The following is a 15725-nucleotide window of genomic DNA, read 5'->3' as shown; positions in this document are numbered from 1 at the left end:
AGCGATACAAAACCAAAAATTAATCCGATACAATGCAGTAGGCTCGCACCCTACCACGTTGGATTCAAAACAAAATGAAAATTTTATATTCATTTTGACGTTGGCAATTGATTCTGCTTATGATACCATCTGGCATAACAGTCGTGATATGGTACGTTAAGAATGAACGAAAAACTCTTTCAGAAACGTTCGTCTCACAGAAAGAAAATACAATTAGACAAATTAATATGTAGATATACCTAATATAAAAAAATATATAATTATAAAATAGAGGTAACAATGGGCGGCCTTGTCGCTAAATAGCGATTTCTTCCAGGCTACACTATACTTATTTACACAAACTCCCTATATAAATAATATAGATAAATATTGATGGATACATATGGTCTGGCGTATCCGACTGACCTAACTGTAATACTCAGTAATACAGTAGAGAATAACTGCATATGGGTGTGTCAAATCAGTTAACCCAATGTGGAGAATTCACCTGGATTGAACCACGATTATTTCTCAAGGAGATCGCGTAGGGGTCGCCCTAATCAGGTAAATTTCGGAGTTCCTATTTAAGGAATTTAAAAGTATTTTGTAGAAGAGTAGACTTGTGCAAGAATAATATTTAACGGCAACATTTAATTGAATTACCTAATTCATTCAAATATTGGTAATAATATAAAGGTTGACATCAATAAATAGCTTTAATTAAATTCATGGGTTGGGTAAATTCGTAAATAATTATTATAGTATTTCGTGTAAGTTACATTAGTTTCACAGGGAGACACAGTATAACTCCAATCTGTACCCATGTAGTCTATTTGTCACAATGCGTATTATGGTGTCCTGTATATCAAGTTTTCACTTCAACTCTTCCGCACAATTGTTTGAGCGCCCACATAAAAACCAAACCCTAGTATTTAACCTGGTTTATAGTTGCGATATCTCACAGACATATTAATATAAACCTCTATTAACCCAGTAATTTCTTTTAATTAATTTCCATATATCTATTGACGTTTTCTTAACATAGTTTTTATACATGATTATGTAGGTATTATAGAACCTTACTATGCTAACAACCGAGTATTTTTATCTAGTAATTTCATTTCCTATATGGAAGTGAAATTACTGGACATAATTGTTACTGAACTTAGAACGTTGAAAGATTGATGGACGTAATATACTAGTAGCCTATGTAAGTATGTACAACAACTAGTAACATCTTTCTATAGCGAGACTACAGATATTATGCCTTTGGTAAGAAGAGCAAACAATATTTATGTTAACAACATATATTTTAATTGTATGTACAACTAAATTCTATGTTATCCAACCTAGCATTGTCTCACAATACATGGATAACATATAATTTAATTGTTACATAATCCTGAATTAAAATATAAAAAAAAATTACTCAAAATCTCTCTGAAGGTTATTTAAAACCCTATAGATATTTACACCATGTAATATTCAGGATTACTTACATGATTCAGACAAAAATAACTCATGAAAATAATACTACACATTATTCTATAATTATATTATTTATTAAAATTAATAATTATAATAATATTTATATTATTTTATATGTGTATATTATATACTATACTTATTGTAATATAAACTCTATTCAACATTTCATACTTTATTTTCATCATGGTCATATCTTTTTATCATGGGATGAACCAATCCCATAAGGATCTTCTAGTAAGGTCTAATGGTACCATTTTGTTTTGCTAACATGTGAATCATATAACCTTCGAGTTAATAATCCTGGCTTTTATTTCCTAAATTAATTGAAGATCCAATTGTAAGTTGATTTGTCTTAGCATAAAAAATGGCATCAGATATAATTTTATTGACGATTGTTAATTGTTGTCCATTCAGATCTTTTAATTGTATGGCTATGGATTTTCCCATTATTTCCCATTCTTCCTCTTTCGTCTTAATTTCGTGTATATAATCCTCATGTTTCATTTGAACATTCATTTGCGGTTTCCTCCTTTCTATAACTTGTATTTTAGGCATTTCATTTGATTCAACTGATGCATTATTATCAGATAGCTGAAAAAATATATAATATAATTCAGAGTCAGCAATGTTTTAGGAAACCGCAAAAATATATTAACTAAGAGAAATTATTTTTAACTAATGACATTATTTTACAATTACAGGATATTTGAAAGCACAAAGGTCTTATATGTCTCATATATAACTTGTCACACAAAGAGAGCTTATTTTTCACTAAATACAAAAATATTAAGTGTAAAATGTGATATTTCTACAAGAATAAAATTAAATATGAACTGGTTTAATTCTTATTCAAATAATACTAGATATAATTTTATAATCCTTAAATAAATAATTACAAATATAATACAATATTTTCAATATCTGTTTCTGATTAATACATTATGATTATACTTACATCACCTAGCATTTCAACAGTCTCAAATATAGGTTCATTATGTAAAAAATGGAACATATCATAATACCAAAGAGTTGGTACATATATGTCTTCTACACCACTTTCAGCTGAATTTCTTACCTGAAATTATAAAACAATATGAGGACAATATGTAAACAAACAATCTATAAAAGTAGTTAATGATGTATGGTGTGGTTGAAATCAATAGAATTATGTATAATGTATGATTCCTGCACATAAACTTTAATGGAAAGAAATCAATAAAGTACTTGAAACATTAAAGGACTGATATCCTATATTATATAAATAAAATTTTCCATACATACATATCAACAAAAGTAAGTACAAAAGATGACCATGAAATCACTTATAGAGAACATTATTTTAACTATAATATAGTCAAGATATTTTTCTGTGATCACAATTTTATAAACTATGAAGCCAAACAGTTCATTTCAACTTTGATGTTATACTTTCAAAGCATAAATTCTTGGTAATACTGCACTAATAATAATAATGAAGGGTACCTGACGGATGCCATATTAGGTTGCTCCTGCAAAAGTGCTCACAGACTTTCCGGACTCTATTCAGTTCTTATCAATCAGTGTAGCCAGTTTAAGGCACTTAGCCTTTTATCTTAACCATTATCCACGAATGAAAAATATAACTATAAAGTACAATATCCAGGCTTGTTTAATTAAGACTTGACCAATGATGGGGTAAAGCGAAATGTAGGCTTGACTACACTGTAAAAACAGAACAGGATTTGGAAGGTGTGTGAACACATTAAGTTATAATACAATTCATACATATTTCAACAGAACTTTTTATTTGATAAATATGTAAATAGACATAAAATATACTTTACTTCAAATATCAAGGACATAATTAATATATATATTAAATTATAATAAACTGGAGTGTAATCAACTTTTATTATTGTGGTGCATTTGTTGATATTTTAAAGTACAATAAACAGTATAACACTAACTTTTATATTATCTCATAAGTATCTGTCTATACTTTTCCATTATTAACAATAGTTCTTCTACTATAGTAATAATATAGCAAGCAAAAGCAATTCTCTATTACTTTAACCAGTTTCAAAACCAAAATAGTTTCCAAGTAAAATTTAATACTTTAAAATTTGGCAAATAAACTAAATATAACAGTTAATTCTTTTATAGACAAATACCTACAGATTACAAATTAATTTGATAATACATAAAGGAACTCTGGGCAGTATTTCTAGTCTAGTGCATATACTACTGAGATGACAAACATCTCACTGTATCCAATTTGAGAAGAAAGATAATATGTTTAAATTGTTTTCTTGATTATGATTTGGGAGTTTATTCTATGAGTTCTTTAGTGTGCTGGGGCTTAAAAGATTTAGTAAACAATGTATGGTGTTCAGGAATTTATTGATGTTTTTTACTTAACATATTCTACAAAGAGATAATATAGATTTACCTTTTTTAATTCTCTATAATAACATGTTCTCATATTCTCTATTTTCTTCTTTAGCGCTGGAATTGTACAGTCACCATTATCATATTCGCGGTAAGCTTCCAACAAAAGTTTATAACCTTTATCTCTCATAAAACGATTTCCGTAGGATTCGTGCGCTCTATCCCAAAGATAAGGCAAATTTTTGTACAATTCAATAATTCTAGTCCACAGTTCTCTTTCTTTTTCTTTGTATGACATATTACAAAACTTTGGCGTAAATAGATTAGCTAATGGACACAATATACAATCGATGGGAACAAGTAAATAAAAATAAATCACCGGCAGTTAGTGTTGCTAGATAAACCTTTGGCTTTTCCCTCAAAGATGTCAAAAATCCCCCAAAATTTAGGGTTTGAAGAGTCAAACTAGTACAAAAAGTATCAGTAATAGTCTATTACTGGTACTTTTTGTACCAGCAATAGTCTGACTCTAGGTGGTTTAGCAGTTTAGTACACGGCCTTACTTCCGATAGCGACGGGTTCGATAACACAAGTTCTACTTAGCTTGGAACTAGATGACGCAGTAAAAATTGTCCAGGGTTATTATTATAAGCAATTATAGTATTATAGTATTAAACAAGTCTGTATAAGAAGCCCTTCAAACCTCCATAACTAGAAGTTTTTACTTAAATGAGCTAAAAAGAATAAAATGCACTTATCCATTATAACTTTTACTATCGACATACAACTTCATTACAAAATATAAACGATACCTACATTTATTTTTATAAAAGCTTGTCGCGAAAATTATGTACTTAGTTATTGTGTAAATTATAAACATTAAACACGCATTAATTAGTTCAGATTATTCAATTTAATCAATTTTTGGCGAAATATTATGTTGTTACAATATAAACGCTTACGGCAGAGAGTGGAATGTAATTATTAGTGTCGTTACTAACAGTATCCATCACCCGCCACCCCGTGCGAGCCATAATTAGCAATTGCAAGTTCCGAATTCAAATTCAAACTAACAGTTGACAAAATTGGTGCAATCATAATATTTTATTTCAATTAATTACATAATAAGATATTTTCTCGAATGTCTTTAAGTCGCAGTCGATATTCCCGTAATAATAAAAACACTACTTCACGTTTAAAGAACAAAACACTAGAAACAACATCTTCTGTCGGCAACGTACAAATGACGAACGATAAACAAAATATTAGTTGTTCACTACCGACTTCGTTCCAACACTATCGTGTCACAGCGTAAGTTTGTATAAGAAACCGTTTTGCTGTAAACCGTAGATACCTACGTATTACAGTAGATATTTTATTTATTTATTTATATAACTTCAATGCACAAAATACCAAGGTAAAAGTACATATGGCGGACTTAACGCCTTAAGGCATTTTCTACCAGTCAACCATAGGCTGTGCAGCGAAAAACTGTAGATATATAGTTAAATTATATTTAGGGGTTAACACAAGGAGCTATAATCTACTAAAAAACATGTAACTGCAACAGCTCTTTATGGACTTTTTAAATTTCAGTCGTATAAACAGGGTACTTACCGATAAGGCTTCAATTGATTAAAGTCGACGTCAGTATCTCCAGTAACTTCAATACACAGCAAACCCAGCTGCGTAAATTTAGGATACCATTCTGTTAGTCTTTCAGTACATAAAGCTTTGACTGGAGCCACTAAAATACATAATAAATCTGTTAAATTTCTCTCTAGAATAAATGTCAAAAGGAAAAATATTATGCTTTGATAGAAATTATTATAGACGATCACGTTATATTTTTCTAATTATGCTAGAGTTTAGGTAGGTAGGTACCTACTAAACAACTGAAATATATTGCTGAATTCACTTTACTGTTAATTCGTGGACATCGTTCAGACAGCAAAAAACACAAATATAATATTAGTTTACATTTGATAGATTAATGGTCGGTAATTGAATAACAGATAGAGAAATTACAAAGTTTAATTTCTTCTTCGGACTACTCTCATGCTGTTGGCCTCAGCTGGCCTTTACAGCTTCATCGGATGAAAGGGGCGAGGCAGATGGCACACGAAACCCGCGGAAGGCCAACTTTCATCTGACGAATACGACTTTAGTCTGAGGACACCGCTAGAAGTTCGAATCTCGGCTCAGACCGTCATAATTTAAATACCCGTTTGAATTACACGAGGGATCGATCGGAGGCATGATATGGTCGTATAATTTGGCAGGGTATAGATTCATCTTAGCCAACCATAGTCTTCTTTCGACTTACCATGTGATAAACACGATGGTTGCCTCTTACGATCAGATCTGTATCTTATTTCCCATAGTAATAAAAAATCGGATTATAATGCCAAATGAATTAATCAACTTTAACATTATCTCTAACTATACCTCTGTCTGTAATATGTAATGTTATCTTATCTATGGTCTGTAATAAATACAATCAGTCTGTATTTATTAGATTGATCGAGCGTAAACATAATTTTATCTAAATTGTGTATATACGTACTATAAATAATTTTAAAATCGCCGCTATAGTTCTTGTTATCCATATTCATTAACAACTGCACTATGGCCATTTCAAATATAACGGTTTTACCGGAACCTGTAGGTGCACAAACCACCATGGATTTATCTGTAATTTATAACATGTATAATGTTTAATTTTTAGTATACTTTGTTTAATAAGGAGATACCTATTGGTTATTTATTTATTTTTCTATATATTACTGGTAGTGATAGTGGTACCCACAATTTGACATACTGCAAACATTAATGATATGATGGTTTGCACATATACAAACCTTAACAATTAAATAAAGAAAATCGATTTCACGAATTATTAAAAAAAACATATAATTAGACGAAAAAAATTACCTGAATATAAAGCATCTTCTATTACGCCTGACTGTACTAAATTGAAAAAAGGATACGTGAATACATGTCTGTATTTTGCATCTGAAAAGTAAATCTTATGTAAATAGAGCTTTGAAATCCCAGCAAAGTAACGTCGTTAACAAGTTTTTCTTTGAATAAGGCCTGTCGCTTTTTTTAAAATATTGGATTTATAAAGGAAGGTATACGGAGTCCAAATAACTATCCACCATAATATATTAATGTTGTCGTTTACCAGAGGACGACTTTATACAAAACAAGGCAGTGAAATAAAGTATACGGAGGCCTAAAACGAGGTAATAACCAGGGACTAATCTAAAATAATAACTCCTGAATTGAACAACCGGACATACTGTATTTTACATTCGTTGAAGGAATCATTAAGTTAACTTGGTAATTCAGAAAATTAATTAATAATATATCACTATTAGTAGTAGTAGGTATACCAATCTCATCTATGCTTCGAAAATCACCATATTGTCCTGTATGTTTCGGAGGGCGATTTTTTTTAACAATACTTTCAGTTTCATTTATTTCCTGTGTTTGAGAACTAATGCTATTTGGTGAAAGCGAAATAGGTTGGGAATCATGTACTTCATCACCCAAGACGTCTGTAAAACTGGACCTAATAAAGAAAGTAAATAAATTTGTATATAAAATATATAGTGGCTGTTATTTTTTTCACTACTTAATAATCGAGTGATACTTAATAGGCGAGTCGCGGTTTGGTCACCGAACAGTCTACACTAGGCTTCCAAGCTATATTCTTATTTTATACAATGTTCGATATGCCTCGTTCAGAGGCGAAATACGTGTAGACTCATTAACGGTCGGAATTTGATAACCATTAGAGGTCGTATAAATAGTCAAGTTTCCGCACTGAATATTTGTGGTCTCCCACGTGCTACTTGTAGAGGAATCAAACAAATCCATTACGTAAATAAATTTGTAGTACTCTTTGTTTAATTTGGGACAAAATGGCACTTTATGATGATATAACTATCTTGCTCATGGGTAAGAGGACCAATAAATTATATTTTGATTAGTAGTAAATAACATAATACTGCTATAACTTACAGTTTATGATCCATTTCTATTCAACATAAAAATTAAAAAAAACTTTTTGTGTGCTGTATCTACTTATCTACCTAATTTATTTAAACAGAATAATGTAGGGTGTAGTAATACTTCCGTGCTTGCCGCCAAAATAGGTGTAATTGCATTTTTTTTTTTTGCTTGGCACGTTGCTGCATTTGCCAAAGACAAAAATTGTGACTCATTCTACTGTCAGTATAACTGTCACTGTCAGTTACAAAATGAAATGTGTGATTGACATGATTGCGAATTACTAATGCGATTGGTTATAAATTGTCATATCCTATTTACATTGTACAATTTGTTACTATTTTCCTCATTCATAAATATTTCTGCAATAGCTTTACTCTCAATTTAATATGCTTTAATCAGTACTTTTACTTATTTGCAAGAGTTGAAAACAAAATCCATATATAATGTAAGTTATGAATTGATTGTATAATTATAAAAACAATATAATTGGGTAACTCCTTTGATAAGTAACTAATTGTAGAAATGAAAATATTTTATGCAGTCGTTTTCTCGTATTCTAAAATCTTTTACTAATATATTTCAGGGAACTGGCAAGGGAATTTGAAAATGCAGAAACTGTTAGTATCGACACCTTAGTTCTAGAACAGTTAGTTCAAGAAGAAAGAGACAAGGAAATAATAGAACTCAATTTATTAAGTAAAAAAGTTTACAACTTACATACTAGTGTTCTGTATTATCGTAATTCCAAAACGAAGATGGGATCTCTGTGTTATGATGCTTGGAGGACTCTTGTGAAGAAAGTAGGGGGAACATCTAATGGTTGGAGAGATTTGGGATTTTTACTTGGGATAAAACAAGAAGATTTGGATGTAAGTATCTCTATATTGGAAACCTTACTTGGCAAATACATTTTATTCAATTAATTTCCATAATACATCAAATAAAATTTAGGTATGTCTAGGTCAATATCTGTTACAGGTATAGGGGAATTCAATGTGATAAAAATGTAGAAGCTTTGTGTAACTTGTATATGCAGACACTTGTTTTTCATTGATAGTCTATTTCAGTTTGTTGTTTGTACATATATATAGCCTACAAGAGCCTTCCTTGAAATAGGCTATTCAAGAGAAAAATATTTTATCAAGTTGTGGAATACAGGCCACTTATTTAGTTTATAAGCTTTATATTTCGAATACCAAAATTATATTCTAAATTGTCCTTTTCGGTTTCACTTCCTAGCCCTAGTTAGTAGTGTTTCTTTATAATATGTAATCTGTGAGATTAGTGTGTTCAACCAAGCAAACAAACTCTTCAGCTTTATGACATTACTGTAGATACAATAAATTAAATAAACCTGTATAATTCACACAGTGCCGATCAAACAAAGCTTTTAATATTAGGTTACTAGACAACTTAGAGACATTTATAAATATTATATAATATTTATACATATAATTGGACATTTTTTTTTTAAATGTAAATATAATACATTTTAAACTCTTTGTTTATACATAATTAGTACTTGTAAATTTACTTTATTCTTAATCTGAATAGAGCATATGAGATTTGATCATTTGAAAATTTTCACCAGTTGCATTCACTATCAAATTTGTTTATATAAGTATTTAGTTAATCTATAGTATATATATAGTAATAATAAGTATTTAATTAATCTACAATTGTACATTATTACCTCTAACCTAATAAATTATATTAATGTTTATTTTCAGTATATTATGAATTCTATTCAAGATGATCCTATAGATATTGTGCTAAAATTATACAGGTTAAATGAGAAAGCCACATTAGACAAGATTTTGGATGCTTTAGTGAAAATGAACAGATATGACATATTAAAGGCACTGGAAGGACCACTTTCAAATTTGGCTCAATGTTTTAATAAAGATGACAGTGGGTATGTCAGTAACAGTAAAACAGGACAGAAAGAGATAATAAGCTTTAAAAATCTACCCAATGATTTGCCACCTGCACTAAATAAAAACTATGTTGCTTCAAAAAATGAAAGAAATAGACCTAATATACCTAAACCAATGGTACCTGTGATAATGGATAATGAAGTTAAAAATGATAAACCTATCCTGTTTCTAACATTCACAGAAGATGGTTTTCCTACAGCACTAAACATTCAGGAGTATGTTTACAATTGGACAGATATTACAGGTGTCACAGTAATAACTTTAAACAATAAAAGGGATGAAGTGTACCAAAATCCTGAAAAGTTTATCAGGGAATATTTCGAAAAGGTGAGATACAAATACATGAAATTAATAATATTGTAGTTATTATATTTATTATATACTCACTAAAACACGTATTTTTCGAAGCACACATCACACTGGCCAGAATGACATCTATTGACTCTTTTTTACAAAGTACCCACTTTAGTACATAACATATCTTTCCCCCGAGATTGGTAAACATTTTCACAACACAATTTACATTCACTTTTAAATTTTATTGTCCATGCACATTTTGTTAACACTTAAATAACTAATTACTAGGCTAATTTTTTGTTAGAATGGTTGGCGAGTTATTCTACTTCAAATGATTCGTCTGTTTCAACCTCAGACTCTTTGTCCTCCAAGTTACACTCTACCCGCGATCTTACTCTCTTGGAAGATAGTGTAGGTGGGGATAATGATAAAGCTCTCTTTGTCCTTAACATTTCACCTGAACTTCCTGGCATTACAATGTCTTGTGGCCCTGATACTCCAATGATGTCAGCCCATTTCTCTGGAGATGGTATAACCACATGACTTTCATCATCACTATTATATTGGGTTGCATCAGGCCTTGAAGTATTTTTTAAACTGTCTCCATTAATTGTTATCCCTCCTTTATGCATCTGGTTAATGTGTCTCAACAACAACCTTCCATTCCATCGTACCAAGTATCTACATACCCCTACTCTCTTCTCCACCATTCCTCGTAACCATCGAGGTCCTTTGCTATAATTGCGAACATACACAGACTCACCAATTTCAAATGACCGTACTTTAAGTTTTTCATTGTTTTCATTTGCACTTAATTTTCTATCTGTTTTATACGATAATGGATTTAAATAGTCGAACTGTGTTCTGAACCGACGGTTGTTCAGAAGTTCCGCAGGTGTTTTTTCATTAACACTGTTAGGTGTGGCTCGCAATCCATATAATAAGTTCGGCAATCGGACATGCCAGGGTTCTGATGTTCTTTTCCTAAGTTTATTTTTTACTGTCTGTACTGTACGTTCAGCTTGCCCATTCGATGATGGATGATAAGGAGGTACTAATATCTGTCTAATTCCACAGCTCTTAAGATATTTCTGAAATTCTTCTGAAATGAAACTTCGACCATTGTCACTTACAATAGAATCAGGTAAACCTTGTTCAGCAAAAATATATCTTAATTCTCGAATCAATGTAGCACTGCTAAGATCATTTACTATTTTAACTTCTGGCCACTTAGAGTATGCATCTATGAGTATTAAAAAAGATTTGCCCTGAAAAGGTCCAGCGTAATCAACGTGTACTCTTGACCAGGCCTTATCTGGTTTCAACCACTGATGAGTAACTGGAGCAGGCATGTTCCTATTTTCTGAGCAAATATTACAGTTTTTTATCATCTCTTCAATTTGTTTATCCATACATGGCCACCAAAAATAACTTCTAGCTAAAGCTTTACTAATAACTATACCATCATGGTTCCGGTGTAATTCTTCCAAAATATAAGAGCGCATTTTCTCTGGCACCACCACTCTATTTCCCCACAGTATACAGTCACTATGTACAGATAATTCCTCTCTAATTTTCATAAACATTTTATAGTCTGTATGTACCTTAGAAGGCCATCCATTTCTTATCCAATACAATATTTTACTTAAAACTTTATCTTTTCTCGTAAGTTTTGCTACATCTTTAGCTGTAAATTCTAGTTCCATTGGTGTCTCCTCAATTAATAAAACTCCTGAATATTCCTTTTCTATAGTTGATTCTTCTGCTGGCCACCGGCTTAATGCATCAGCATTTCCTAACTTCCTGCCTTCTACATATTGAATCTCGTAATCATATGAGTTCAATAAAAGTGCCCACCTCAGCATTCTGGGTGATATAATTGTAGGAATTGGTTTTCCTGGTCCAAAAATGCCTAACAGTGGTCTATGATCTGTTTTAATTATCACTTTCCGTCCACTTATGTATTGATGGAATTTCTTCAAACCAAAAACAATAGCAGCTGCTTCTTTATCAATCTGAGCATAGTTTCGCTCATGGCTATTCATAGTACGTGATGCAAACATAACTGGTTTCACCATACCATTGTCCATTTCCTGTTCTAGAACAGCACCAAGTCCATACTGAGAAGCATCACACGACATAATCAATTTCTTAGTGCCATCATAGTGAACCAGCGTATCTTCATTGGATAACATTGTTTTCAATTTTGTAAAAGCAGTGTGTTGTTCTTTGTTCCATTTCCATTTGGACCCTTTCTCTAATAATCTATATAATGGTTCAGCAATGGTTGCCTTATGAGGTAAAAACCTATCATAAAAATTAAGAAGTCCTAGAAATGCCTGTAATTCCTTTATATTTTTTGGTGCAGGTGTCTTCTCAATGCAATCAATTTTCTCTTTAGATGGATGTATTCCTGACTCATCTATTAAATAACCTAAAAACTTGACCTTAGGTACTGCAAATAAACATTTTTCTTTATTCACTCTTAGACCAGCTTTTTGTAACCTCTGTAACACCATCTCCAGTCTTGCATTGTGTATGTTGATATCCTTACCAGAAATAACGATATCGTCTAACAGAACAGCTATCCCTGTTATTCCTGCCAGTAATGAAGTCATCAGCCTTTGAAAAATACCAGGACAAGCTTTAACACCGAAGGCCAACCGCTTTACTTTGTATAATCCTCTAGGTGTATTTACTGTAAGCAAGCTGGCTGTGTTATTATCGACAGCCACCTGTGTGTATGCTTGCTCCAAATCAATTTTTGAGAATATTACTCCCCCCTGAAGCTGTACAAAAGCTTCATTAAGTGTAGGTAAAGGGTATGTATCTGTATTAGTAGCTGCATTCACAGTGGACCGATAATCTCCACACAAACGTACCTGACCATTTGCTTTTAATACTGGGACTATCGGAGTAGCCCATTCAGAATGTGTAGTAGGTTCTAGTACCTCCTCTTGAACCAGTCTGTCTATTTCTTTAAATACTCTTTCTCTAATTGCAAATGGAATGGGTCTACTTTTAAGGAACTTTGGTACAGAACCCTCTTTTGGTGTAATATTCACTACTGGTCCAGTGTATTTGCCTAAACCAGGCTCAAAAATCTGTTTGTATCTATATAACAATTGTGTTATCTGTCCCTTATTAAAATCCATTGATTTAACATTATTTAATCCTTCTATACTTATACCCAATTGTGCAAACCAATTCCTGCCAATTAGGCTTGAACCACTACCTTTTGTAATTAATATATTCATAATTTTACTTATTTGATTATATTTTACATGGACTTTCGTCTGACCTAATAATACTAATTTACCTTCTGTGTAAGATTTTAATGCAATATCTGTTAATTCTAGTTTAGGTAATTTACCCTTCCATATTTGTTTGGCTGTTATCTCATTTATAATTGTATATGGGCAACCTGAATCTACTTCCATCAGTAATTCCATTCTATTAAGGAATACTCTAATCACAAAAGGATCCACTTTGTCTTGTCTAATGCTGTTGATTCCCACTTCATATAGCCCATTACATTCTGAATTATACTTCTTACCTTGGCTGGACTTCAATAAACAGGCTGCCTCTATATGACCAATTTTCCCACAATGATGGCATTTAGTCCAGCGGAACCTACATTCACCCCTATGTGGTTTCCCACAACGAAAACAGGTTGACATATTCTCATTATTCTTATTTGTGCTTTGAGAAGACATTCTCTGACTCACCCGTACTTTGTTAATATCCATTGGCACTATTGTATCAAGAACTGGAGTATTTGTACTACATGGTGCGATAATATTTGCATCAAAATTTGCAGTTTCCTGTGATAATACTATGTCACAAGCTTGTTCAAATGTTAATTGCCTTTGTTGAAGCAGTTTCCTCCGAATATCTTTATCTAATATTCCACACACCAATCTATCTCTCAGAGTACGATCTAAATCAGTGAAATTACAACCTATACTTAATTTACGTAATTGAGCAATATAATTTTTTATCATTTCACCTTCCTCTTGATTTCTTGTGTGAAATTTATATGATTCTACAATTTCATTAGGTTTCGGATGGAAATGATTATTCAAAATGCCCACAATAAAAGAGAAAGTCACATCACTTATTTTACTTGGAGATATCAAAGAAATGATTAAATCATATAATTCAGGGCCACAGACCGCCAATAAATTCGCTTTTTTCTTTGTATCTTCTTCAATTTCACTAGCTTGGAAGCAAAAACATAACCTTTCTATATAATTTTGCCAACACCCATGTGCTATATCAAACTCGTTAAATTTTATGCCCATTATTGTTATTTATGTAATTAGTAAGATAATAATCACTTTATTGCACTTTTCCACTATTTTCTCTCGTCGCCACTATTATATACTCACTAAAACACGTATTTTTCGAAGCACACATCACACTGGCCAGAATGACATCTATTGACTCTTTTTTACAAAGTACCCACTTTAGTACATAACAATATTCATTAATAATGTTATGGTCATTGAAAAAATATCTAAATTTAAATACTTGAGTCTTTTCCATAAAGTGTAAAAAAATATCTAACAATGTTGTCCTCTCTAGATACTGTAAAAAATGATTAACCATCCTTTCTACATTCTTAGTCTTTGTGTTTGGGTATTATAAACCATCTCATCTAACATTCCAATTACCAAACTTGCCAAGCTCGGTTCTGTTATTGAGAGTGATTGATTTAGGAAAGGTAGTACATCAAAAATTACATGGGTGTACTTGTGTACTTATGTTGCAATGTTAAAAAATCTGTTTATATCTATAGGTTTCTATAGAATATATATTAGGGTGAACTTGTGGCATGGTTAGCTTATTTGCCATTATAGTTATATAACAAAAACTTTGTAAAATAAATGTTTTCTTTTTCAGGCTACTTTTGTAGTGCCCATCATAACATCTGGTTACCTGAATGAAATAACATCCAACAGACCTGGCGCATTCAATACCACTGACAATCTGGACTTGAAATATGCAAATTTCATTTATAAACTTATAGTAAATCATTACATCCATGCAAGTGGTTGTCTTAATAAGAAAGTCAGAACTGTACTTCCACAAAATGTGGATGGTGAGGTGTTCACTCACATTAGTATGTATCCAGAGTTGATGCCATGGACATTTGAAACTAAATTTGATGAACAATTCAAGGCTTTCTTGAAAAGTGATTGCTTAGAAAATATATATTGACTGCCTAATAGTGCCTTTTTTACAACTTGCCTCATTTAATGTTAATATTGAAATTATGATGCGACATTTAAGGAACCTCCATTTACTTATGAATTATTTTTGTATTCTATATACTATAGATGTATAATCTACAAATTAGTAATCTGTAGAAAAGATATAGTAGAGGTTTCTTAAAACTAATAAATTTATAAATATGTCCAATGTTAAGTGTACCTGATATATGGTGGCAGTTAAAAATAAAACAATTTGTTATTTTACTATATTATATTGTCTTTACACAAACAAAAGCAAACAAGTTGACTTTATATTTAAATGTAAGCCATTACTAGTGAAAATTATTAGTTACTTCATTTATTTTAAGAGTAAAGAAATACAATTGAATTAAAGTAATTTTTAACATATATTATTGTTTTT

The 15725-nt window shown here is 31.3% G+C and overlaps 3 protein-coding genes across 3 annotated transcripts in view; 1 reads left to right on the top strand and 2 right to left on the bottom strand.

Annotated features, from left to right (window-relative positions):
- LOC131847912 (probable ATP-dependent DNA helicase HFM1) overlaps positions 1 to 7919 on the bottom strand; it is a 46039-nt gene extending 38120 nt beyond the window's left edge. The window contains exons 1-5 of the mRNA XM_059197626.1: positions 7864 to 7919; positions 7233 to 7411; positions 6769 to 6849; positions 6401 to 6526; positions 5452 to 5581 (exon numbers count right to left, since the gene is read on the bottom strand). Of these exons, the coding sequence (XP_059053609.1) occupies positions 5452 to 5581; positions 6401 to 6526; positions 6769 to 6849; positions 7233 to 7411; positions 7864 to 7877 (530 nt within the window). The 5' untranslated portion in view covers positions 7878 to 7919. The remainder of the gene's footprint in view (positions 1 to 5451; positions 5582 to 6400; positions 6527 to 6768; positions 6850 to 7232; positions 7412 to 7863) is intronic.
- LOC131846417 (uncharacterized) lies at positions 1590 to 4207 on the bottom strand. Its single transcript, XM_059195705.1, has 3 exons — positions 3896 to 4207; positions 2423 to 2542; positions 1590 to 2058 (listed from the first exon to the last, which is right to left on the bottom strand). The coding sequence occupies exons 1-3, from the start codon at positions 4130 to 4132 to the stop codon at positions 1759 to 1761; spliced, it is 657 nt and encodes a 218-aa protein (XP_059051688.1). The 5' UTR covers positions 4133 to 4207; the 3' UTR covers positions 1590 to 1758.
- Positions 7920 to 8145: 226 nt separating the features above from the next.
- Positions 8146 to 15311, top strand: LOC131846097 (uncharacterized). Its single transcript, XM_059195323.1, has 4 exons — positions 8146 to 8299; positions 8438 to 8723; positions 9585 to 10118; positions 14994 to 15311. Coding segments are annotated over exons 1-4 (1140 nt in total). The 5' UTR covers positions 8146 to 8297.
- Positions 15312 to 15725: the final 414 nt, after the last annotated feature.

Source organism: Achroia grisella, unplaced genomic scaffold (genome assembly GCF_030625045.1).
Source record: "Achroia grisella isolate CSIRO2021 unplaced genomic scaffold, CSIRO_AGI_Agris_v1 utg109, whole genome shotgun sequence".
NCBI classification, from domain to species: domain Eukaryota; kingdom Metazoa; phylum Arthropoda; class Insecta; order Lepidoptera; family Pyralidae; genus Achroia; species Achroia grisella.
This window is presented reverse-complemented; position numbering and strand designations above follow the sequence as displayed.

What these genes read in the sequence shown, in the direction of transcription:
- LOC131846417 (XM_059195705.1), bottom strand. Translation starts at nt 4,132, where the DNA reads ATGTCATACAAAGAAAAAGAAAGAGAACTGTGGACTAGAATTATTGAA. An exon ending in ATTATAGAGAATTAAAAAAG is followed by an intron (nt 2,543 to 3,895) that starts GTAAATCTATAT and finishes TTATAATTTCAG; the next exon opens with GTAAGAAATTCAGCTGAAAG. An exon ending in CTGTTGAAATGCTAGGTGAT is followed by an intron (nt 2,059 to 2,422) that starts GTAAGTATAATC and finishes ATATTTTTTCAG; the next exon opens with CTATCTGATAATAATGCATC.
- LOC131846097 (XM_059195323.1), top strand. An exon ending in TAAAACAAGAAGATTTGGAT is followed by an intron (nt 8,724 to 9,584) that starts GTAAGTATCTCT and finishes GTTTATTTTCAG; the next exon opens with TATATTATGAATTCTATTCA. An exon ending in TCAGGGAATATTTCGAAAAG is followed by an intron (nt 10,119 to 14,993) that starts GTGAGATACAAA and finishes TTTCTTTTTCAG; the next exon opens with GCTACTTTTGTAGTGCCCAT.